Here is a 27008-nt window from a genome sequence, read left to right as displayed (position 1 = left end):
CATTTCAAGTTAAATTATATTTCAGGAAGTTTACCAGAAAAAGTAACTTCTTTGCTCGGTTTTTATGTCTGCTAGAGAGTTTACCAAGAAAGAGCTGCCAGAGAAAATTCAGAGACCAGTAGTACTTTTCTTTACCTGTCCTTTATGTGGCAGGACTGCTCATCTGGACAAAAGTCACCTGCATTTTCTCATGTGAAAAGCTATGGAATGCTGAAAGTCCTCAGCAAAATCCTTGAAGTGCTTCATAAATATACGCTTTGCTCAGCCAAAATACAGCTGCACACTGACCTTGTGAACAGATGCCTGGTAAAGAGGTCAGAGAACTGAGCAACATTTTCAAAAAACTGCTTTGTGCTGTAATAAGTGTTCCGATTAGATTCCTGATTTCATCGTTATCATGCTCAGGTGGTTTAACCCGGGAAACTTACTCATGGGTATTACTGTACTTTTTTGGGGGATGTACTGGGAATCAAACTCAGAACCTCACATTTGCCAGGCAGATGCTGTAGTGCTGTTATATCCCTGGCCCTATCATACTTTAAAGGTTATATCATAGACCAAGAGTTTCTTAATCTGAAAGATACACACACACACACACACACACACATACATATAAATACTGTGTTTATTTTGAAGTTACTGAAATTACTTTTATCTCTGGAGATATCAGGAAACAATACTGTCATAGAAGAATCACTCAGCCAGATACTTCATACCCATGAGTAAATTGAAATACAAATAGGAAGTAGGTCAAGTTTAAGAGGAAATTCCTAAAAAGTTACTAGTAAGACTTGAGAATTATTATTATTTTTGAGACAGTTTTACTGTGTAGTCCAGATTGGTCTTGAACTCAGTATGCAACCCAGGCTGGCCTCAAACATGTACAAATCTTCCTGCTTCAGCCTGGAAGCTGGGATTACAGGTGTGTATCACCACACCTAGTGCTGAAAGGTATTTTTCACAAACTGTACATTATAAAATTTTAAAATCATTCTCAAGCTGTGGCCCATGCATGCCTGTAATCCCAGCACTTGGTAGGATAAGGCAGGATGATTGCTGTGAGCTCAAGGCCAGCCTGACCTTGGCAGATTTAATGACTACTTCTAATGAATAAAATAGACTCCAGGATGGGGTCTCTAACATTCTTGTATGCACCATAATAGTGAAGGCTACCTCATATCAGAGATCTTTTTTTTGGTACTAGGGATCAAACTCACAACCTCACACTTGCCAGGCAGGCACTTATGCCATGGAGCTAAATCCCCTGCCTCTGTATCAGAGATCTTGATAAAAGAATCTTGACATCACTAGGAAGACAATTCCAAAATCAATTTCAGTTATGAGATATATGTTTTGCAGTAGTAATTTAGATGATTTTTTATGCTGTCTGCTTTGTGCCTTTAGGGATGGAGAAAAGACTTTAAGGTGTAAAATATATTTCTAAAATCAACCAGAAAAACAAAAACTAGAGAAATACAGTAATTTTTTAAAATAAAAAATCTTTCTCTTAGGTAATATTTAATTCAATCATGGAGGGTGTTGGTTGTCTCCCCGCAACAAAGAATGAGATAACATTTTCAGTTAGTGAATACAGACATTAGCTATCGTCAGACAGTAACCTGTGAAGACAGGGACTCTTATCTTTTTAACTTCTGATGAAGTTCCCATCATCTATTCTATTGAAGACATTAAATAAATGGTATATAGGGATGCTAAATAGTGATTGAAGACAAGTATACAACATATTGAGAGAATAAGGATAAAATAATACAGTGAGGACTGCTGATTCTCATATATGATACGGAAGTAGTAAACCTAAGTCAAAACAAAATAAGTAGCTCCCTAAATAGTCACAATATGTAGAAAGGTATGTCTCGCAATAGCAGGATTACAAACCATGTTTAAATGCTAAAGTAGAGAGGAAAAAAGAATTTTTTTCCATCTTTAGTAAAATGATGACCTAAAATACGCAAGTTGAAATTGAATTTTCAGTTTTTCTCCACAGAATCATGTTGATTATGATTATGAAACATCCAGAAATCATCTTCATTTGGGTGAAAATACATGTGTGTGGTTTGCTGATAAAGTAAAAAAATGCTCAATTTTATAACTAATGGAAAACAAGCTTTTATTTTTTCTCTTCATATAGCCACAGAGATGACCAATGAAAACCGTCTGCTTTCCCCTGTGACAGATGAGGACTTTAGTCCTCTTGCACCTCCTTCTTCCCTCTCTTGTCCTCCCAACACAGCAACATCACAGTTGTTCAATTCCTTTTGTTCTCACTGATACTACATAGATGCTGTAATCAAACTAATGACCTCGTGTTTGCCAGGCAGGCGCTTATGCTGCTGAGCTAAATCCCCAGCCCGATAGTGCCTTTCTTATATAACTTTTGTTTTTCCCAGAGTTAATGGTTATGCCTTTTTAACCCAATTTGTTTAGTCACCCTACCCTCCTTCTTTACATTGATTCAGACACATTTTTCATGGTGTTCAAGGCTTATGTGTAGCTGCATTGGGACCAGCTGTCCCAGTATACATAGAGTGTGCCAACTGGTCATGCTACGTGCTCTGGCTGGTTTCACTATCTTCCCTGCATAGTATTAAATCTTTTATGTCTCTCATAACATATTCTTCCCAGAGAAATCCTTTGTCACTTTTTATCTGATACGCAGTGGGCTGTAGTTTGCACTTTGTCCTTGGTGCACGATACCCTTTCTTGGAATTCTGTCATTACCTATTGTGGTGGATAACCTGCTTCCAGGATCCCTTTGGATTTTTTTTTTTTTTTTAATTCCCTAGCTTTGGCAGCACAAACCTGCCTTGACAAAGTATTTATAGTAGGTAAAATCTGTAACTTTATATATGTCAAAGTAAAAATACTGCTCAGAATTCACATATGATTCAGAGCTCTACCACTGTGGGACCTGAGGCGAGGTTCATGGGTGGTTGTCTCCAAACTTCTACTGTCACCATTTAGAAATGTAATTCCATTCTGATTCTAGGTCATTTGAATGTAATATTCTTTTTTTTTGCCTCACCAGAATTAAGCTCTTAATTCATCCTTTTTTTGGGAACCGGGGATCGAACTCACAACTTTGCACTTGCCAGGCAGGCACTAATGCCACTGAGCTAAATCCCTGGCTCTTGAATGTAATATCCTCTTAACCCTGGAAATTTTAGGATTCTCTCTTTATTTTTGGTGTCTTGGGGTATCCAAAGACTTCAGTAAGAGTTGGTCATTATTTTCATTCATTGTGCTGGGAACTGTGTGGCCTTTTCTAATATGGAGACTATGTTCTTCCTTCACTTCCAGAATGTTACTGGAATATTACTGTATTGTTTCTTTTTTTTTTTCTTGGTGTTTGTATTTTTTTTTTTTTTTTTTCTCTTTTGGGGATTCTTTTTTTTTTTTTTTTTTTTTTTTAGATTTTTTATTTTTCAGTTTTGGTGCTAAGGTCCGAACCCAGGGCTTCCAGCTTGCTAGACAAGTGTTCGATCCTGAGCTAAATCCTCAGGCCCTCTTTTGAGGATTCTTAGCTATTCAATATTGGATCTTTTGGATGATCCTTTTTTGGCAGTTATAGAAACCAAGAAAGCATTTTTATTAACCTGAAAATTTTGCTATTTTAGTATTTATTAAACCTAGCTTTAAAAAAAGAAACTTTAATAGGGAAACAGTATGGGAGTGTAGCTCGCTGCTATAGTACTTGTAAAAGTGTCCTAGATTCAGTCTCCAGTTCTACAAAAACAACAATGAAAAATAACCAGCTGTTACACATATAGAAATATTTGTACATATTTAGTGAATAAATTTCCATTTAATTTTCACTATAACACTGCTAGGTATGTACAGTAGTAATTTTGTTCTTTGACCTTGTTGATTATATTAATTTTGACATGTGTGCCAAAGATGTCTGCTAAGTCAAAGCAACCTCATTATATATTCCTTCACCATTGCAGTTATATAAGGTTACCTCTTAACTGGACTCTTTCTTTCCATAGCATTGTTATTTTAGCTCACAATAACTCAAAGAGCTTGATTTGAAAGCTGAATACTATTTACTCTCAATGTAACTTAACAGCAGTAAATTCAAATGTTTACTTTATGTGAAACAGAAACAAGATATTAATGTTTATAGGACTTTCATGATACAGAAGCAAGCACTATACTTTTATCTATGCTCTTACCAATGTGTCTTGCCTCGATTTATATACGAAGCAAATAGCACAGAAATTAAGTAAATTGCCTGTGGTTACTTAGAAAGTCACACTCAGCATTTTCTGGATATGAAGCCTATTTTCTTTCCATATACCACACACTAAAATCAATTATGCTATGGTATTTAAAATAAACCACACCAATTACTACATGCAAAGAAATCCAAAAGCTATAATGCAATTTTTCCATAGGAAGCAATGGCTTGCAAACACAGCAAATAACATTAGTAACTGACGAATTACGATTTTAAGTTTTAAGAACAGAATATTTTCATGCTTTATTTTGAATAATCAGTTACCTCAAATTGATTGAAGTAGAGGTGCAGAAGAAAGCCAGAAATCCTACCAAGACAGTGCCATCGAGAGAGAAAACACCAAAGACAGAGAAAGAAGAATGGTCACCTTTACTTATTCAGACTATCTCAAGGTTAAAAGGTGGGAAAGTTATGACAAAATGACATTTTTAGGTATGTTTTATGTTTAACTAATTCTTACTTTGTAATCAACTAAGAGTTTCAAATATTGAATGTTTAAGAAAAACAATGTTCAAATATTTCTAAAACTACTCACTTCTTATTAGAATAAACATGCAAAACCCTATCACTATTTTATGATGGTCTAAAACAAAAAAGCCACCTTTCTTTATCTGTAGATTTAATGTGACAGTAGATAAAAAAAGATACATAAAAAAAATTACCTTCACTGCTGCAGTGACAGCAGCAGTAGCTGCTAGGTTTAAACCTTGTCGCCCAAAGTTGACCATAGTTTCATAGCCTCGTTCCTTTGCTTGGACAATATAATCATCAATTTCCTGTGGAAACCAAAATAAAAACAACCAGAGATTTTAATTTTATTTTAAACAGTGCTAAGAAGCCAAAAAATAGGACTTTTTTTTTTTTTTTTTTGGTACCGGGGATCAAACTCATGACCTTGCGCTTGCCAGGCAGGTGCTTGTGCCACAGAGCTAAATCCTCAGCCCCTGGGTTTTCTTACGTTATAGTAGTTTCATAATATAAAGTATATATCCGAAAACATTTCTAAAACACAATTCGTGAAGATAATTTATATATCTTACCCTTTCTTTTGAAGAAAGAAGTGGGTGAAGGAATTTTTTATATATTAAACTTGCTCCTTTAGTATGGGGACAGAGCAGCCATATGACAAAGGCAATCTTCAGCTCGTAGTACAAGGGAAACCTAATAGGAAAGCAGCAGGAAAAGAAAAAAAGGAAAAAAACTGCTGGTGAAAAGTAAAACTACAAACAATGTGGGAATCACTTTTAAAGAAATTCAGTCATTGTGTTCAGTTTCCATATTTAAAACTTAGTGATCAGGGAAACAATCATGATGGACTTGACAAATTATCTTAATCTTGGGTGAATTAACCAAAGAGTGAACTGATATCCACAGAGATTCATACCTTCTGGTATAAGATTATTCCTTTGGTACAAGTACAGGCAAGCTGCTAAAGTATAACAGTAGGAAAGGGCATTAATAGCATTTAATCGGGGGCATGGTGGCACAGGCCTGTAGCCCCTGCACTTGGGAGGTTTAGGTAGGAAAATCGAGAGTGAACTGTTACAGAAATACATGACATACCTCCAGACACCAAGGCACAACATTAAATGCACAATGTTTGCCGCAGATGCACATTTCCTGATCTTTCTGGCAACTTCCAGAAAACTTGCTTTCCAATCTCATCTGGACAGCACTTCAAATTGTACTTGGAATTGAAAGGGAATTAGCATGGAGGTAGACTAGGAATTAGGGTTTAACACTTCTGGTCTTTTCCATGTGACTTTGCAGCACCTTCCCAGTAGACAGAACACACTTCCCCAACCAATGATTATATCTAGTCATGTGGCTTGTGTTAATCAACAGAATGAGACAGCGAAACATGTTACATGCAAGCAGGACAAAAAACAAAAAACAAAAAACAAAAAAAATGAGAAGATTTAAAAAAAAAATTTGAAATGTGAAAACATCTAGCATGGTTTTGGGATCTGTGTTTCACCACTTAGAAATAAAAAGAGAATTCTTCCTCAAACCTCTACTCAAAAAATATAATGAATGGATTTGGGATATAAGGATATATATATATATATATATATTTTTTTTTTTTTTTTTTTTGTCTTTTTCCTTTTTATCGGTACCAGGGATCGAACTCACGACTGCTTGCTTTCAAGGCAGGTGCTTATGCTGCTGAGCTAAATCCCCAGCCCCGGAAAATATATTTCTTTTTTTTTTTTTCTTTTTTTTTTTTTTTCGGAAAATATATTTCAAGTAAGATGGGGGCCTATAAAAGGTACAGAGTAGTGCTTATTCCCACTCCCCCCTGTCTCATCAAAATAAAACAGAAAGACAGTTGCAGACATCAAGAAATTCATAAATAAGGATAGATTATTATGTTTAAGTCTGATGACTTCTATTTTTGTTCCTAGAAAATCCAATAGGGCCTAATATGCTATGAGAATATGAGAATGGCAAAGAGGCAAAGAGCTCAGAGAGCACAGTAAAGGTATGATGTGGACACACAGGGGAATAGATGCTGCATGTGACTAAAAACAAATATACAAGAAACGGTGAAGTTTAAGTGATGCCTGTAAGTGCTGTTGAGTGATTTTTGGGGGGCTGTATTTAGTAGCCCGGGTAAAGAAATAAAGAACAATAATTTGGTTAACTTAGGCTGAGGCTTATGTGGCTTGAGGTACTGAAGACTGGCAAGGTCATAATTAAATATTATAAAAAGAGGACTTCTTCAAGTGATACCAGGGTTTCGACAGAAATGCAGTACTACATACAGCACAAAGACATTTGAATTGTCCCATTACGCACTGGACAGATGTTGAATCTCCAAGGAAATAAATATGCTTTAATTTTGCTTCATGCAATTTGGAACAGGGCAGCCAAGGAGCTGATGTGAAGTGGATGATGACACGCATGTTTTCCAGTCTGAATGTCTGTAGATAAGAATATTAAGCATGGAGAGGAAATGGTAAAATCAGAAGTTGTAGGCTTCAGAAGAGAAGTCACTTAGGCAGTGATCAAGAAAAAAACGTCTGAAGTCATCGGTGTAGAAAAGGGATGATGCCAGCCAAGTTTCTCTACTCCAAGGTCCTGGGGAGAGAGTGTGGGAGGTGGGTAGAGGGTGGCACATGGGAACAGAGTGAACTGTGTTCCTGCAGGGGCGGGGGCTACACAAAAAGCAGTGTGTGTAGAGGAAAGCAGATGAAGAGGGGAGATGCTGGATAACTGATGATTTGAAGAAATTCACTTAGTTACTAACAAGAGCAGGATAAAAACTCAGGACATAAAAACGAGAGTGTGGGCCTGTTAGCGGAACTTACCAAGCAACTGTGTGATCTGCTATAGTTTCAATCACAGTGTACAGAGCAAAAACGATCCAGTACATCATCCAGCGAACCTGAAAATAAGGAAAATACTCATAAAACAATGAACTGTAATTATTTGCAACTCTGAATAATTTTATAGGTAATAGTTCAGTTCTCAAGTTTTTTTTTTTAAATTTTAAAGACAACTCCACCCACCAAATTTCAAAACATAATTAGATGGTAACAATGGTCAATACACAATGTATTGTTATCTTTAAATTAGTTACTCAGAGTACAAGATATCTGCATTTAGGGCCGGGATTTAGCTCCTGCCTGGCGAGTACGAGGTCATGAGTTTATTCCCAGTACAAATAAATAAATAAATCTGCATTTGATTGTCCAAGTAATATTAGCACAAATCTCTTTTAAATGAACCAAGAGAAATTAATAGTATAACTAACTTAATCTTTTATATATATACAAACATATATACATATACATATATTATTTCTTTCAACTTCTCGCACTAGAGCAAAAATACAATATTTACACATTTGAGTCTGATTTATTTCACTTATTAGTATGGTCTCGATTTGCATCCATTTACCTATAAAAGTCTCTAGTTTATCCTTTTTCATACCTGAGTAGCACTCCATTGTATAAAAATACCATATCTGTTTTATCTATTCCTCAGTCACTGGGCATTTAGGTTGTTTTCAAGCTATGACAAACTGTGCTGCTATAAACATGGGTGCACCATATATGGCTGTGGTATTATGTTTTTAATTCTTCTGGGAAAATACTCAAAAGGGGAATATTTGGGTCAAACAGGACCTCCAATTCTAGTTTTTTGAGGAATCTTCACAGATTTCAGAGTGGATGCACCAATAGTGGAGAAGGTTACCTTTCCCCCCACAGCCCCTGCAATATTTATAGTTATTGGTTGACTTATTGATAATAGCCATTTTTTCTGGAGTGAGGTGTTGTTAGTTTCCAGGTTTTTATGTTTGAATGCCTTGCATCATTACATCAACAGTCTTAAGATAAATGAATCAAAGAACCTCTGGGCCTTCCTACAATATTATTTAGCAACCTACATCAAAGAGTTGGAAAAATATGAATTGTTTTTTTTAAACTGGAGGAAAGCTCTTTAAGCTATGTTATCTACAAATTTACTGATGATTACTAATTATATATTATTACATAAATAATATAGTAAAATATGATACAAGTACATCTCATCTTTATTAGCATATAAAATTAAGTATTTGGTTTTTTATTTTAAAAAGTAACATAAAAGGCTAAAAATGAAACAGAATTTCAAGACAAAAATAGGAAATTAACACTAATAATACATTGCATGTTGTCATCTTCAAAATAGTTGTTCAGATTACAAGATTTAGGCATGAAAACAATGATCAAACAAACAATGAAAACAAACCGATCTGTGTGATGAACTAACAAGTATTAGTAGTATAGTTATCTATTTTGTGTGTGTGTGTGTATATATGTAATCTTTTCCCTTCTATCTTTTCTATTTTCCCCCATCCCAGTTGTTCTTTCCTTTTCATTTTCACAAGCTCTATTGTATATTTTGGATCTTATTTACTTTTTTTTTTAAACACTAGGGAGACAATATGATGTTTACATTTGTGAGTCTAATATATTTCACTTATGAGGATGGTCTTAAATTGCATCCATTTACCAATAAAACCTCATGTTTATCATTCACTATAGCTGAGTAATACTCTATCATATAAAAATATCATTTTTTAATCTATTCCACAGTTGGCAGCCATTTGAGTTATTTCTAAGATATAACTATTACAAGTCATGCTGTTATAAACATGGGTGCACATATATTGCTGTGGTATGATGTTCAGTTCTTTTGAGAAAATACCCAAAAGGGGAACAGAGGGATTGAATGGGACCTCCAATTATAGTTTTCTGAGGAATCTCCACGCTGATTTCCACAGAGGTTGCACCATTCTACACTTCCACCAACAGTGGAGAAGTGTTCCTTTTCCTCATAGCCCTGCCAACATTTGTTATTGGTAGATTTCATCATGGCAGTCATTTTTCTTGAAGTAAGATGGAAACTCTGTGTTGTTTTAATTTGCGTTTGTCTAATGACCTGTGATGTTGAACATTTCTCCTTTATTTTTTTTTTCTTTCTGAGACAAGGTCTCACTATGCAGTTCAGGCTGGCCTTGAGCTTGCAATGATCCTCCTGCCTCGGGATTACAGGCGTGTGCCATCATACCTAGATTTCTTCATGTATTTAATTCTCACTGGTATTTCTTCATCTGAGAAGTACGTATTCATCTCAGATGCCCATTTTTAGATTGGGTTTTTGAATTTGAGGGGCCTGATGTTTTTCAATTTTTTATATGTTCTAGTATGTCCTTTGACTGAGGGACTGTTGGGTAACGTTTTTCTCATTCTGTGGGATTTTTCACTGTTAGCGATTTCTTTTGATGTGCAAAAACTGTTTAATAAGATATTTCAAAACCCTAGGTTTTTTTTTTTTTAAACTGGGGGTCAAACTTGCAACCTCACACATGCCAGGCAGGTGCGCTAAATCTCCAGGCCTAGTTGTTGATTCTTTGAAGTATTTCCCATGTGGCTTGTGTTTTGTTCATGAACTCTTTGCCTACTCTTTTGTCTTGAGATTTCTGCCTAACTAGTCTGCCGGGAGATGTGGTGTTTTCTTTTAATATTTAGATCTTTGATGCATTTTGACTTTAGTTTACTACATGGTGATAGACATGGGTCTAGTTTTAGTCTTTGGCATGTGGAAAGCCAATTTTTGCAGCACCATTTATTTAAGAAACTATCTTTCTTCCAATGAATGTGTTTGGGCCCTTTATCAAAGATAAGGTGGCTAAAAGTGTTTGTAGTACTATCTTCTAATCTATTCCACTGATCTTCAGGTCTGTTTTTATTTCAGTACTATGCTGATGTTATTACAGTAGCTTTATGGTATAATGTCAGGTCGGGGATTGTGATGCCTCCTGCCTTGCCTTTGCTGCTCTGAATTGCCTTTGCTATTCTAGATCTTTTCTGGTTCCAGATAAATTTTAGGAATGATTTCTCTAAATCTATGAGGTATGTTAATGATATTTTGATTGGAACTGCATTAAATTTGTATAAGTTTTCAGAGTATGGCTATGTTCACAACGTTGGTTCTTCCTATCCAAGAGCAAGAGATGTATTTCCATATTCTGATATCCTCTTCAATCTCCTTTTTTAGAGTGCTACAGTTTTCTTATAAATATATTGATCTTTTACATCCTTTGTTAGATTGATTCCAAAGTATTTCATTTTCTTCAATGCTATTATGAAAGATGTTACCTCTGTAATTTCTCTCAGTGAGTTTACTGTTTGTATATAAGAATGGCTATTGAATCAAGTGTTGACTTTGTACCCAGCTAAACTACTGAATTTGCTTATGAACTCTTAAGTCTTTTGGTGGAGTTTTGGGGGGTATGCTATGTAAAGTATCATGCCATCTGCAAATAATAATTTTTCCTTATTCCTTTCTTGTTCCTGATTTTGGAGTGAAAGGTTTCAGTTTTTGTCCATTTAGTATAATGCTGGCTGTTGGTTTGTCATGGATGGCTTCTATCAGATTGAGGTACAGACCATCTATTCTGCTTTCCTGTAGTTTTTTTTTTTTTATCGTGAATGAGTGTTGAACTTTATCAACAGCTTTTTTGGCACCCATTGAGATGATCATGTGATTTTTGTATTTGGCTCTGTTGATGTGGTATATTACACTTATTGATTTGTGTATGTTGAACCATCCCTGAATTCTTGAGACGAAATACACTTGGTCATGGTGTATGATCTTGATGATTTGCAGCATTTTGCTTGCTGGTATTTTATTGATAATTTTTGCATCTATGTTCATTACGGAGATTAGCTTGTAGTTCTCTTTTATAGTTGGGTCTTTGCTTTTGGCATCAAAGTAAAGTTTGCCTCCAGAAATGAGTTAGGGAGAATTGCTTCCTTTTCAATTTCATCAAAATGTTTGAGGAGTATTGGCATTTAGTCTTCTCTAGATTTCTTGTAGAATTCAGCTGTGAAGCCAGGCATGGTGGTGCGAGTCTGTAATTCCAGTACTCAGGAGGCTGAGGCAGCAGGATCATTGCAAGTTTGAGGGCAGCCTGGGCTACAAAGTGAGCTCAAGTTCAGCCTCAATACATAGTGAGACCCTGTCTCAAAAAGATAACAAACAAACATCAGCTGTGAATCCATTAGGACCAGGGCTTATCTTTGTTGGTAATTTTTCAGTCACATTTTCAATTTCAGTAACTGATACTGGGTTATTCAAAAATTTTTTAATCTTCTTGATTCAGTGTTAATAATTTATATATTTCTAGAAATCTGTCCATTTCTTCTGTATTTTCCAGACTATAGGAGTAAAAATTTTCTAAGTAGGTCTGGATGATTTTCTGAATTTCCACAGGATCTGTAGTGATTTAACTCTTTTCATTCCTCATTGAATGAATTTGAGGTTTTTCCCCCCTTTTCTTGATTAGGTTAGGAAGGGCTGGGGGTTTAGTTCAGAGGTGTAAGTGCCTGCTTGGCAAACACGAGGTCATTAGTTCAATTCCCAGTACAAAAAAAAAAAAAAAAAAAAGGCTAGGGATTTATCAATTTGGTTTATTCTTTCAGAGAAGCAACTCAACTCACTCCTTGTATTGTTTTCTTAGTCTCCATTGCATTAATTTCTGCTGGATATTTATAATTTCCTCCCTTCTACAAGCTTTGGTCTTGACTTGTTCTTTTTCTGGAAGGTTGAGGTGCAGAATTAGATTGTTTATTTGTGCTCATTCTGTTTTCCTCAGGCCCCCCCCCCTTTTTTTAACCGTACCGGGGATCGAACTCACGACTGCCTGCTCACAAAGCAGGTGCTTGTGCCACTGAGCTAAATCCCCAGCTCATTCTGTTTTCCTGATGTGAGAATTCATTTGCTATATATTTGCCTCTTAGGATCATTTCCACTGTGTCCCACAGGTTCTGGTATGTTGTATCTGCACTTTCATTGGATTGTAGATATTGTTTAGTTTCTTCTTTAATTTCATCTGTGGCCCACTTTTTGTTTAGTAGGGTGTTATTTAATTTCAATATGTTCATGTAGTTTTTACAGTTTCTTTTGCCATTAATTTCAAATTTCAGTGCACTATGGTCAGATAATGTGTGGGATAATTTCAATTCCTTTTCATTTACTTAAGTGTGTTCTATGGGCTAATATATAGTTAATTTAATTTTTGGTACCAAGGATTAAACTCATGACTTCTCATTTGCCAGGTAGGTGCTTAGGCCACTGAGCTACATCCAGCCCCTGTGGTATATTTCATAGAATGCCCCATGTGCAGGTGAGAAGAATGTGAATTCTGATGCTGTTGAGTGGAGCATTCTGTAAACACCTAATAAGTCCCTTTGTTCACAGGTTTGATTCAGTTGTTATTTTTTTTTACTTTTTTCCTATTTGATCTATCGCTTTGTGATGATGGGTTATTAAGGTCCCCCATTACAACTGTGTTATTGCATATGTGATTTTTCATATCATTAGTATTATTTGTGTTATATAGTTGGCTGCTCTTGCATTTGGTTCATATATGATTGTTATCCCTTCTTGAATTTCTTCTCTAACAAGTATGTAGTACCCTTCTTTATCTCTTTTGATCATTTTTGGTTTGAAGTTCACATTGTCTGCAGACAGAATTTCTACCCCTTCCTTTTTCTGTGTTCTTGTTGCATGGAATATTGTTTCCCATCTTTTGACTTTCTTTTTTTTTTTTTTTTGGTCTTTTTCATTTTTATTGGTACCAGAGATCGAACTCACGACTGCCTGCTTGCAAGGCAGGCACTTATGCTGCTGAGCTAAATCCCCAGCCCCCATCTTTTGACTTTCAGTCTCTTAATTTCTTTTCGAGTTAGATGTGTTTTTTTTGTATATAACAAAAAATATGCTATATATGTAAATAGTATATTGTTGGACCTTGTTTCTTGATCTATTCTGCCGATCTGTTTCTTTTAATTGGTGAACTGAGGCAACTGATTGATGATTATAACTGATAGGTTTTGGCTTATCTTCGTTATATTATTTTCTTTTTTTAATTTTTTATATTTTTTTTGGTCTTTTTCGTTTTTATCGGTACCAGGGATCGAACTCATGACTGCCTGCTTGCAAGGCAGGCGCTTATGCCGCTGAGCTAAATCCCCAGCCCTATATTATTTTCTTGTTGTTGGTTGCCTGCTTTCGGCCTTTAACTGCTTGCCTTGCCTAGTGGTTGCTTTCTGCTGGTGTACTGGGATTTGTGGTCATTTTTATCTCTATCTAGAATATCTTTTCCAGGGTTGGTTTGGTGGACATGAATTTCTTCAGTTGTTCTTTATCACGGAAGCATCTTATTTCTCCATTAATTTTGAAAGCTAGTTTTGTAGGGTTCATCAATCTGAGTTGAAAGTTGTTTTCTTTGAGGGCTTTAAGTACTTCACTCCAAGATCATCTTGATTTGAAGGTTTGTGTTGAGAAGTTGGCTGTGATTCTAATGGGCTTTCCTTGATAGATGATCTGTTTCTTTTCTCTCACAGCTTTTGATATTCTATTTTTAGGCTGAGTCTCTGAGATCTTGTTATATATCTGGGTGTAGTTTTATTTTGGTTATGATTGTTTGGAGTTCTGTATGTCTCACTTAAGTGTATTTCTTTTCCCATGCTTGGGAAATTTTCTGCTAAAGTATTTCTGCAAATAGTTTTTTTTGTTGTTGTTGTTGGTTGTTTGTATTGAGTCCTGTGTTTTCATTGACAATTATCTGTCTTACATTATTTTTCTTTGCATCACCTTGGTACTCTTGAATTGTTATTTCTTGGTCCTTATTATGGTTCCGCCAGCTTTCAAAAGAATTTTTAATTTTCTGGATATCTTTTGAATTGGTTTCATGAATTCTCTTTCTTCTTTTTTTTTCCTACCAAAGATTGAACTCACAATCTTGTACTTGCCAGGCAGGCATTGTGCTACTGAGCTAAATTCCCAGCCCTTTTGTCCTTTTCTATATTGTTCATTCAAGATTGCCACCATTTTCCTGTACTTTTGAATCTGTCTTCTCTATTCATGATGATCAATTCCTTCATTAACATTATCATTTCTTTGTTTACCTGAGATATTATTTCTGATTTGATTTCTTCTACAGCCTCTTGGATTTGTTTACTCCCCTTGCTATGTTTTCAGAAATTTCAGATGTAGGCTGAAGAGGCTGTCCAGGTGCTGTATTTCTTGCTTCTTAATACAAAGAAAGGGCTGGGGATTTAGCTCAGCAGCATAAGCGCCTGCCTTGCAAGCAGGCGGTCGTGAGTTCGATCCCTGGTAACGATAAAAATGAAAAAGACAAAAACAAACAAACAAAAAACAAACAAACAAACAAAAAAAAAACAAAGAAACTATTCAACAACCAAAGACGAACCCCAGGATTGCTAACTCTACTAATGATGTGTTTATAAGGCCAGTCACTTAGTTTGAGAGTCTGAGGTTAAAGTCTTCTTCCTCTTCTCCTCAGATAGGCCTATAAACTGATCATATTTCTCCTTCTATTCTAATTTCATATTGGTAGTTCAGGACATGTTTATGGAGTCTTTAAACTAGGTCATCTTTTTAAATTAGTCAAATTTAGCGGGGGTGGTGGTGGTGGGAGGGGTTGTATAACAACTTTAGTGACACTAATGTTATTAAGTTCTGATAACCCACTGCCATCGGAATAGCCTAGACTAGGTCATCTTAACTGGTCCCTGACTCTGGAGTCTCTTGGTATCAATGCTTTAAGCCAGATTAATTTTTTTTTGCATTTATTTTTCCCAATGTACATCTTTTTCCCTATATCAATAGATAGATTTTCCTGTTTGTCAAGTAGGTTTGACTTTCACTAATCTCTTCTCTTCTGCTCAGTAACATAGTAATAGCAAATACATAATGCCATGTAATCATGGGCTAGGGATTGCTGAGTATAATCATATATTAGAAATTAAACACCCATATGAAGTAGAAAATATAATTATTTCATTTTATAGAAGAGAATCCTGGCAAAGAGAGGTAAAATAACTGATACCATGTCATTTAACAGGAGTTTGTTGATTTGGAATTAGCTAACCAAGTATAGAACAGGAGAAAACTAAGGAATTGCTGAAATGTCTGGTCCAAAACTTCCATCACTTCTCCTCGTTCTTATTCTAACCAGTGCCTCTCTCCCCTGTTAGGTTTTTACAGGCAGCAAGAATACTGGCCAATTTAGTTTTTTTTGGTGGGAGAGAAGGGTCCTGGGGGGTTGAACACAGAACTCCATCCCATGCTGGGAAAATGTTCTGAGCCACATCTCTAGCCCTAACCATTTAGTTTTTTTTGTACCAGGGATTGAATTTATAACCTCATACTTGCCAGACAGGTGCTCATGCCACTGAACTGAATCTCCACCCAGATCCCATTTAGTTTTAATTTGGACGCTTGTTTGGATATTTCACAGATAACATAAGACTTGTAGTTTTTACAGTTCTCTATTTACATAGGCAAATCAATGAACAACTTGGTTCTTCTTATATGGTAGATAGGTCAGCAAACTATTGGTAAAATAAAAGTATTTAAGTGAAGTATTTTTCATTATGTCCCATTTGCATTACTTCCCAAGCATCATTATGCTTGTGATCTGCAAAACGGACAAGTGTGAGTAGTACTCCCTACACTGTTACAATTTACTTGTTAATAGAGTTGAGCACAGGTGAAGGGGATACGACAGATAGTAGCTGTTAGCTGATATTTCTGAGTGACTAGCTGTCCATGGTGCAAAGATTACTTTTGAAATCTTATTAAGGGGATTGCTTATAAATATGTGGGCAAGGTTCAGAAAACCTTTGTAAGGGTATTTAACAATGTGAAAACTTAAAAGAAAAAATAAGAAGACAACAGTTTTAGTTAAAAAAAAAAAAACAAACTAAACTTACAGTTAACTAAACTATAGTTAACAAAACTTAACTATAGTTAAATCCAGGTAATAAATAAATGTAATTCAATGAACATGTGTTCTTTCTGTGAACAACCACAAAGAAATTATCTTTGAAAATATAGTTTTAATTTTTTTTCTTAATGGATTGGTTGGGAATTTATATGAAATGATTACTCAGCAAAGTTGTCAAATCTATTCCTTAAGGCCACTTTACTTACTATTTAGGTTTTGTGCAAGAGAAATAACAGAAAGAAGTCAAAGACAAAGCAGAAAAAAAAAGTAAAACACAAAATTAAACATGTGAAGAGAAAATATTCAAAGCAACTGAAAACACCAATAAGAAAATGCAACACTCATACCAACAAATAGTAGGAAAATAATCACACTGACAATGGTATACATAGTCAGTTACCTTTCTTTACCTGGAGGGTATTTTTCCGTGACTTGTGCAGATACCAAAATCAGTATATTCTCGTCATTACATAAGATGGAATATCTATATACAACCTATATACATCCTCCTATAGACCAGGCATAAAGAATTTTGAAGGCTGAGTATATGTAACAAAATATAAGAGACACTTGCTATTAAAATATTATGCCAATAAAAGTCAGTTACTTAACAGGTGACTTTAATAAATTACAATCTGCATTTTCAAATTACGGGGAAAAACACTAAGTCACTAACAATGTTTTTCTTGGTACAAATTTATGTTTTGGGGAAAATGGGAACAAACAGTACTTTATCCACTTCAGAAACAACTGGTAAAATTAGGAAACCTTTTGAGATATCTTCATGAAAACAATGAACCATAAAAAAGCACTAACCAACTTTTTCTTAAAAGTCTCTTTGACTCTCTTTAGTCCATAATGCAGTGATGGTGAAATCACTGCGGGTTGTTTATATCACCGAAATCTCTAAAAGATTTATTAGTTGATCTTGTGGTAAGAAAGGCTTCCAACTGTGCGAATCTGTCAGCCATCCTTTTGCATTGTCAGTATTTGTGACTTTAACAGCAATTCCTTCTTATTTTCAATAGGCCAAGAATATAGATGTTACAAATAATTTCAAGTAAGTATACTCTGAGTGGATGGAGTATCCAAAGAATAAAGTATAAATAAGTCAGGATGACAGGAAAATGTCTGAGGTGCTGTTTCTAATGCCAGTTAAGCTGGCACAAAGCAGATGCTCAAAACATTTAATAAAAAAATTCATGAATTGGGTCATCTTAACGAGCAAGACTTTAATTTGCATTTTTCCTAATTATTCAGTAATAAGCGTTTTATGTATGTGGTCATTTTAAAATTCTGGAACCCTTTACCCATTACATTCTTCATGACTAGAGAAATGTGATAAGTATATTAATTTAAAATAAAATATTTATACATAACAGTCCTCAAATGGAATCTTAAAATCATTCAAATATCCAAAGGAATTTATTTTCCAAGGAAACAGTCTCCTAATTAGGCAAGCTCTTTTGAAGATTATGGAGTCATCTGTGATATAAAACCATAGTATCTAAAATTACATTCTGGTTTATATAGCGCATGGATTAGATTATCCTGTTTAACAAGCCGGCACTTGCTTTATTATTACTCAAAATCCGTAAGGCTTTTATAAAGCCTTAGCATTTCAGAAATCCAGACAGTCATGTGATGAAGTTCTTAGCTTCACTTTCCTTGAGGAATTATGAGGATATTTAAAAGCTGAGTGAATACTGTAAAAATGAACATACCCACAGGCTAAATTTACTATCAGAAGGCCATGCTCCATTTAATAGGAATGTATTTACATACCCTGTTGCCAAAAGAGAAGCTGGCCTCATTTCACCATCTTTTCATACTTTTTAGCAAAATAAGTTTTCATGCTTTACGTTCTTAGACAAAAATTTTACAAAGATCCCAGGATAAACAAATAATGCAAACAAAGAAACAATTCTCTTGATCCCATCACAGAAACTGACAGAAATACAAAAGACCCAAGGATGCAGATGAATATCATATTCTGGTGGTAGCACGGTGCTGCAGATTTATTAGAGTCATGGATAAAGGTAGTAATGGCATATTACTTAAAAGTATTTTATAAGCTGCACATTTACCTAATATTTATTTAGTTAGTTACTTCATGGTTCTGGGGATCTGATCCAGTGGCACTCTTACTGTGCTATATCCTTGCTTTGAGACAGGGGCTCACTAAATTGCTTAGGTGGAAATTGAACTTGTGATTTTCCTGCCCTCAGTTGCTCTATTAAATTAGTTAATGACAGTTATGCTATGTAGCTCAAGCTGGCCTTGAACTTGTGATCCTAATACCCTCAAGCTTCCTCAGTGTACCACCACACTCAGCTCAATAACTTATTTTTCTGTGATCAGTATAATAGCAATGATAAAAATAATTCATTAAATGATATATGTACTAATTTGTATTTAGAAGAAAAATTGAAGTGATATATTAATTTTGATAATTATTTCTTAGGGCCAATTATGAATAAAACCTTTGTCATGAAGTAGTCGTAACTACCACATCAAGGTACTCCTACCCTCAAGATATGTGGTTGGCTTATAAAATCTGAGTCTCCCACTTGACTATAAGAACCAGAAAGGACCAAAACTACCTTGATCATGATCACAGTCCCAGCAACCGTACCCCATGCCTGGTAAAGTAAGCACAGAAGAAGCTTTCTAATGAATTATTTCTTAAAATTTAAGGTCTGACTTCATATAGTAACATGAACTACAAGTAGCAGTTTTTAATGTACAAAATAGTTTATTTTGGCAAAGTTATTTTTGGGGGGCAGGGGATTTAGCTCAGTGGCATAAGAGCCTGCCTGGCAAACATGAGGTCATGAGTTCAATCCTTGGTACTGCAAAAAAAAAAAAAAAAAAAAAAAAGAAAGAAAGAAAGAAAGAAAAAAGTTGTTTTTGGGGTTATCAGATGTTTAAAAACTTTCCAAATTCTACTAACTACAGATATTTTGAATCATACTATTAGTGCTGGTCTTTAAGAAAAAAATAAAAAAAAATTATGTTTGTCTAATGACTCCAATTATAACCACACTAAGTTAATCCAGAGCATAATAAAATGCTAAAATATGCTTCAGTGGGGGAAAAAAATCTTTGCTGAGTTTAAAAAGAAATAAACATCACTGAATTTCAGACCACCCAAAGAGAACTTTATTTTCTGACCATCATTAGTTACTCAGTCAAGGCAATTCACCCAAAACATTTATTCGACACCACATTTCAGAGATGACAGAAGATCCTGACACAGAATTGTTTAGAAATGGTAGGGCTGAAAGGTTTTCTGTTTTATTAACATTATGCAATAATTTGGTCACTTCATAATGATCCCTCCCCCACTTTAAAATAGAGGAACAAAGTGTGAGAAATCAAATAGAAAAACTCCCTCTTTTATCCACCCCAGATGGCTCAGTTATGGGATTTTTCTCAATCCTGTGCCAAGTTAGAGGCATAAAAATAAGCTAGTTGCAGCTACATCCAAAATGAATAGAGACTGTGGCTAAATATATATTTTTTTAAAAGATGGAGCATGTCAAATATGAATATATTACATTAGGACTGAGTTGGGCTTACTCAGTTTTGAGTACTTCGTTTCCCACTGCCACCCCGACTATATCCTGAGTTTCTGCAGCTCCTCAGGACTCATGATGGGAGCTGCACATTCACCTGTTTAACTACAGAACATTGCCCACCCGCAATCCTCAGTGCCACAGACCTCACAGAGTACCCTGTGGCTTTGAAAGAGAAAGCCTCACATATAGATGTATGTGCACTAATGTAGTTTGTGAAGAGAAATGGATGTTACACTGCCTTTCAAGAACTCTTGAATCACAGAAGTCCCACATAGTTTGTCCCTGACCTCAGCAGAATTTGAGAAACTTTGGAGAACGGAAAGGGCAGAAACATTTAAAAATTAAATGATAATTAATTTTAAAATAGTGTTGAAAAGAAGATGCAAAAAGCAGGAACTGCTTAAGGGAACGGTTCCCAGAAGCAGAATTTAGGAAGGAATGACTTCTCAGTCCCAAAATAGCTCTTTCCATCCACACTGGCTGAGAATTCACACTTCTTTTTTTTTTTTTTTTGGTTTAAAGTCTTCTTGATTTATTTGTGATAATACACATTAGTATGAGACAGTTTCCTTTTAACAACATCATACAGAATCTCAGAGAGAACTGAGGTTTGCGTGTGGCTGGGGGTTGGTAGTGTAACAGCACATGACACTGGGCGGGGCGGGGGTGGTGGCGTGAGGAGTTACAGGTGGGCCTTGGTCAGTGAGGACAAAGTAGCAAGAGAAAGGTGCAGGATGAAGGAAGAAGGATTTTAACATCAGGCCAGCCCTAAAACAGGGAAATTAGAAGGAGCCCAACTCAATACCCTTACATCCCTAATTACATGGTTAATTTTGTTAAGAGAATTTTTCTTGAATATATTTCAAGCTGTTAATCAGCTTACTAAGACGTTTATAAAACCAACTTAGTTATTTAGTGCCAATTCACATACACGAAGTTATTTTTTTAAATTACAGTGTGGTAAAGAAAAAAATACTATTTTGCAGACAGGGTCTTGCTGAGTTGCACAGGCTGGCCTTGAGCTTGCAATCCTCCTGCCTCAGGCTCTTGCTCACCTCGCCTGGCTTTCCTCATGTTTTGGATGTGTAGTCAGCTTTGGGCCCTGCACAGAATCCCACTACAGTATCTGACCTGGGTCTCGACCAGCACCGACCAGCACCTCTGGTCTTATCTGGGAGTTTGTAGGAAATGCAGTCTCAAGCCCAGGCCAGACCTGTGTGGCACAAGATCCCAGGGGGATGAATACACTCCTTAAAACTTGAGAGCCCTGCTGCAGAAGGCTGTTTAGAGCATATTGTCTCACAATATCAACTACAGGAAGGTAGTGACTTCTCTAGCAGAGTGTAACAAAAGCCTTGCATTTGGAGAAAAGATGAGCTTGGTTTTGAGAGATAACTCTTTCAGAGGCACTATTCCAGGCTAGCAATTAGCAGATGAAAGCTTTGAGCAAACAATCTAGGGCAGGGTAAACTGACAGCTTCCTGAGCAATGTTCCTGTCTACCCATCTCGAGCCCAGGGCTGTGTGGACAAGGAAAGCTCAAGGAAGGCTCCCTTGCTTTCCAAGGAAAAAGTGCACTTAGCAGCCCCCTCTTTAGGAATGACTCTGCCTGCTCTAGGCTGAGCAGGCTGAAACAGTTCAAACACAGAGACTAAGTGGTGAAGACTTCCCCAGTTGGCTTGAATAATTTATTTTGACAATTTTTGTTAACAAGGACTTAACATAATAAAACTGAAGTGTTAGATCTTCATTTGAAGAGACCTGTTGGAAAGCTTTGAAAGACATTATGGTTTTGTGAAGTACAAATAACTCAATCTGTTTCTGTCACTTTTCAAGACCTTTTGAAAAAATTTTCATTTTTTATGCAAAATTTGGATTTTTAAAAAAATTTTAAAAAGTATCCTGGTAGCCAAGCAAGAGACAACTTTAAATATGTTTAAATATATTTTACATTTTTCATAGTTGTTTAAAAGAATTTCATCTTATATTTTTAGTGCACTTCTGAAGTAATACCCTTTCCAGTAATCCCCCTTTCTATGTACTTTTTAAGTAAAATGAGGCTTTCAGGAAAGATTTTATTTCTCTTACTTAGTTAAAATCTTTAGGAACAGCCCTAGCTTTTATATTTTTAGGAGGCCCTTTTACAGCATAATGGCAATCTGGTTGACAATCTGATTATTACAGCTGCAGCTGGTAAAAGCACTGTAATTCTAAAATTATATAATGGAAAGATGATGTACAGAGGCAGATCCTGGTACTGTGTAAAAGGAAACTTCACTGCATACACAGTGTAATCTTTAGAAAAAAGGTCATGTATACGTAATAGTACTTTAAAAATCCCAATTCTTAGTAATAAAAATTATAGGCAGCTTACAGTCCTCATCATTACATTCAGCACTGCTTGCTTAAGTCATTCTTATTTCTCAATTTGTCAATCTTGTTTATGCTTTTTTTCCTATCTTACATATTTCATGTATTTGTTTCATTAAGCCTATTCAGGGGGACATTTGTTAGACATATTAGTTTCCCTGATTTTACAGTGGCTTTGTTTTTATATTGCTTTATTTAGCCTACTTTCTCTACTGTCTTTTAACTGTGATAGTTTTCTTGCTTTGTGAGTTGATGTTTCTGTTTTCTTCTTTCTTTTTAAAAATAATGTTTTAAAGCTATTAGATTCAAGAACACATATTGTGGCGTGTGTTATTGCTGTTTTAAGTTTTGAGTCTGTCTATTATTGTACTTTGATTTCCCTTGCAGTCAATTATTATTTCTCTTGTTTAGCATTTACTGGGGTTTTCTTCAAGTGGTGAGGCTATGGTTTCTGAACGAATAAAGAGAAAGCAGAATACTGGCTGCCGCTGAATACATTTTCCCTGCAGTGAGGGTGGAGGCTGCTGAGTTTTTGGTTATTGTAGCTTTTAGGACTTGCAGCTAGTCCATCGCTAGTGATTAGGGTGGAGGTAGCTAGGCCTCTTTCCAATTTATTTCTTAGCAACATTTCCTTTAAAGGAAACAACTACTTCTGTCTCGTTTTAAAAATCCATTTATACTGGCACTATAAAGTTGGTGAAATTCCTCCCAGATACTAGCAAAACCCTGACTTTGTCCCTTAGTCTAGTGTTTCTGTGAGAATCATTTTTTCTGTGTGTATGTTTTCCAGAGTATTTTCATTGGAAGATAGAAAAAGACTGGCAGTTGCAATTGGCTTGCCTCATCTTTGCATGCAAATTGTGGGAATGCTTTCAAAAGGTCAGGGTTACATAAATGCACATTTTAAAATTTTAGGAAGAATTATATTAGGCACTTATTTTCAACCCTCCAATTATATAATTTTATTCACATTTAACATTTGTTTCCTAAAGTTGGACCCATTGTAATGATCCTGAAATGATCAAATTCTTTTTTTTTTTTTGGTGCAGGGAACTGAATTCATGACCTCACGCTTACCAAGTAGGCACTTACAACGCTGAGCTAAACCCCCAGATCCCCAGAATTTGTTTTTGAAAAATAAGGAAGAATACAAGTCAGTTGGTTGTACTAGAATCAGTTACTTTGCCAGTGAAGTTATATATTGATTTATATATGAAATAAGTAAATGTGCCTGGCAAGCACAAGGTTGTGAGTTTGATTCCTGGCACCAAAATAAAATAAAACAAAATGTAACCCATTTCCTGTGTGATCACATTTTAAAAAACCAATATTAATAATGTCATATATATCGCTGTATAATTTAACTACAAGTATCCACTCACAAAGTCAATTTGGAAATCTCAGTAAAGATGATAGATTTGACATACACAATTTTATTTCCTCTGTAAATCTCATTAAAACAACAGTAACATTTTTTCAGAAACAGCATAAACCTGGAAAAATACAGATTAGAAGTAACTATCAACATTTTCAAGCAAGGAAACAAAAAGATAGGAGGCCTGAGAATGAAACAGTAATCTGGCAACGGGAAAATTGAGAAACCCAATGTTACCCCGCAACTCTCACTAAATCTGTATAATTCTTTGTCAAAAAGGCCTACAGACAGGAAATATAGTTCTAAGTCTGCTTTAGGAGCCCTGGGATGCTCTCCCACTCTAGTAACTGGTGATATCCTTTTCTTTCCTAGAGGAACCCTGAGGTTTATTTTCAGGAAGGAGTATACAGAGAAGGATCTCTGGGTTTGCAAATCTCTGGCCTCGTTGAGGGTTAGTGGAGATTAAATAAAAGTTTACAAACTGAAATGTTGACAGTTCTAAGTCTTATTCTCCCACTAGGCAACTAGGTACATTTCAGAATTTAAGAGTCTTCTTTGCTGAATCTAACTGGCACAAAAGATAAAAGTGAACAAAATGAAAACATAATATTCCAATGGAATGGTTGTTATAGGTTGAATGGTATGCCCTTAAAGGTGTTTCAATCTGTTATGGACTGAATTATGTCTCCCAGAAAACTGCAAATTGAAGCCCTAGACCTCAGTGTAAATATATTTGCAGATAGGACCTTTAAGGAGGTAATTAGGGTTAATGAGGTCAACTGGGTGGGATGTGGTAAGGTACGTAGGACTGGTGTCTTTATAGGAAAAGAAAAAGGAGCTCGCTTTCCTCAAGCATAGAAGAAAGGTCATGTGAGGATATGCAAGAGGTGGCCATCTATAACCCAGGAAGAGAAGCCTCAGCATGTACCAACCCCCATGGGCTTTGACCTCCACATGCCAGAAGTGTTAAAACAATGATTTCTGTTGCTTTAATTACCAGGTCTGTGGCATTTTGTATTGTAATGCTGACCAATTCAAAGTCCTAATCCCCAGTACCTCGAATGTTTAAACAGGGTCATTTAAGATGTGATTATTTAAAATGATGTCATACTGGTATCAGTGGGCCCTTAATTTAATATGACTGTATTCCTTATAAGACACAAAGCACAGAAACATGAGGGGAGAATACCATATAATACTACAGGCATGGACTGAAGTGCAAACAACAATCAGAAGCCAGGAAAAGACGGGTAGACTCCCCTTGCAAATTTCAGAGGGTGTAGAGCCCTGTAGCTTGATGATGGGACAACTAGCCTGAATAACCTGGAACACAATACATTTCTTTTGTTTTATGCCACTGAATTTGTGGTAAATCTTATGGCAGCTCTAGTAACAAAGAGAGTGGTCAGCTCACTCTACCGTGAAGATCACACTCATAAATTCCTTTGTGGGCAGAGGACTCCTATCATCTTTATATTGTAACACTCAAAAAAAAGAGCACAGAATCAACTATCACCTAACATTTGAACAGAGTACACATCAAAAACTGGCTAAAGGGCTGAGGATATAGCTCCTGTCCAGAAAGTGTGAGGTCATGCTTGATTCCTGGTACCAAACCAAATCACACCAAAAAACTGGCTGAAACTTGCCAGGTGCGGTGGGTGGTACATGTCCATAATCCCCAGCACTGAGGAGGCTGAGGCAGGAGGATTGCTGAGTGTTGGAGGCCAGCTGTACTTATATAGTGAGTTCATGGCCACGCTGAACTACACAGCAAAACCTTGTCTCCAAAATAACAATAACAACAACAACAAAACAAACAAACTAAAAACCAAACCCAAAATAGAAACAAACAAAAAACAATTCAAAGGAAGGACTATGTAGACAATGGAACATGTTTAAAAAATTCATTCATATTGGCAAAAAACAGTGAAACATAAAATAAGAATAGGATATCACAGACAAAGGAATATTTACAGAATAAAAATGTTCTTAGAAATTCAATACAGGAACAGAGATTTAAAGATCAGTTAGATTAGAAAATCAGAGAACCGGTCCAAGTGCCTTGTAACTGAAAACAAAGAATCCCAGATGGTACAGCGAAAATAGAATGTACAACATAATAATGCAGAACAAAGAATTCCCAGACCAAAAACAAAAACAAAACAAAGCAAAAAAACCACTACTGAAGGTTAAGCAAAAACATTTTAAAACAAAAGGGAAAAAGAAAAGACCTCACACACTTCTTAAATGGCAAAAAAGCAAGCAAGAATCAGAATGCCCTCAAACTTCTTAACAGCAACACTAGAAACTAAAAGACAGTGGAGAGGTGGCTTCAAAATCCTGAAGGAAAAAAGGGCTTCCTACTATGTGCTAAGGTCCTGGGTTCAATTCCCAGTAGCAACACAAAAGGAAAAAAAACCCATGATAGTGAAATCTGAAGGAAAGTTATTTCCAACTTGGTACCTTAAAAAATGTATCTTTCATTTTAGCCTTTTCAGGAAAAATGCAATTCATTGACATGAGAAAGTAAAATCTGAAATAGAAGCTAGGCAATTAAGAAATCAGAGAATCCAAAAACAAGAGCCAATCTAAATTATCTAATCAATGTGAGTGCACTGAGAGGAAATTTATCCATGTATACAGAGTTTGGATCCAAACACAGGCATTAAAAAAAGAAAATAAAACAAACTCAGAAAAAAGAAACCCAAAAGCAACAAAAGAACGAGTAATATAAGAAAAAAGAATGGTGATGTAGAAGGGTACTACAGAGATTGGCTGCTAATAGTGTAAATGAAAGTGATTATATAACAGGTAATGTCAAATACCAGGTACCGATTTATATGTTTTATATTCATTAACTCATATTAGGCTCACAACCACCTGAGGAAGTAAATACTATTGCTTCTGTTTTGCAGACAAGGAAAATGAGCCACAGGAAAAGGTCAAATAGCTTGAAGATACGGTTAGTAAGAGGTAGAGCTAAGGTACTAATCTAGGCAGCTTGGTTCTGCTGTGCTCTTTATCTGTGTATTACTTCTAACTTAATCTAAGCATCATAAATACTGAATACTGACCCAATCTAGATTATATTGTAATGAGAAGTGAGGTTACC

General features: G+C 35.7%; 1 protein-coding gene across 2 annotated transcripts in view; it reads right to left on the bottom strand.

Moving 5' to 3' along the window:
- Nucleotides 1-27008, bottom strand: part of Reep3 (receptor accessory protein 3) — a 97985-nt gene that overhangs the window by 16039 nt on the left and 54938 nt on the right. For both annotated transcript variants that reach the window (XM_063239547.1, XM_063239546.1), the window contains exons 3-5: nucleotides 7570-7646; nucleotides 5299-5419; nucleotides 4921-5034 (exon numbers count right to left, since the gene is read on the bottom strand). In XM_063239547.1, the coding sequence (XP_063095617.1) occupies nucleotides 4921-5034; nucleotides 5299-5419; nucleotides 7570-7646 (312 nt within the window). The remainder of the gene's footprint in view (nucleotides 1-4920; nucleotides 5035-5298; nucleotides 5420-7569; nucleotides 7647-27008) is intronic.

This window comes from Cavia porcellus, unplaced genomic scaffold (assembly GCF_034190915.1).
Source record: "Cavia porcellus strain 051 isolate PalLab524CR breed Dunkin Hartley unplaced genomic scaffold, mCavPor4.1 scaffold_28, whole genome shotgun sequence".
Taxonomy (NCBI): Eukaryota; Metazoa; Chordata; class Mammalia; order Rodentia; family Caviidae; genus Cavia; species Cavia porcellus.
The sequence above is the reverse complement of the archived record's forward strand: the minus strand, read 5'-3'. Positions and strand labels throughout refer to the sequence as shown.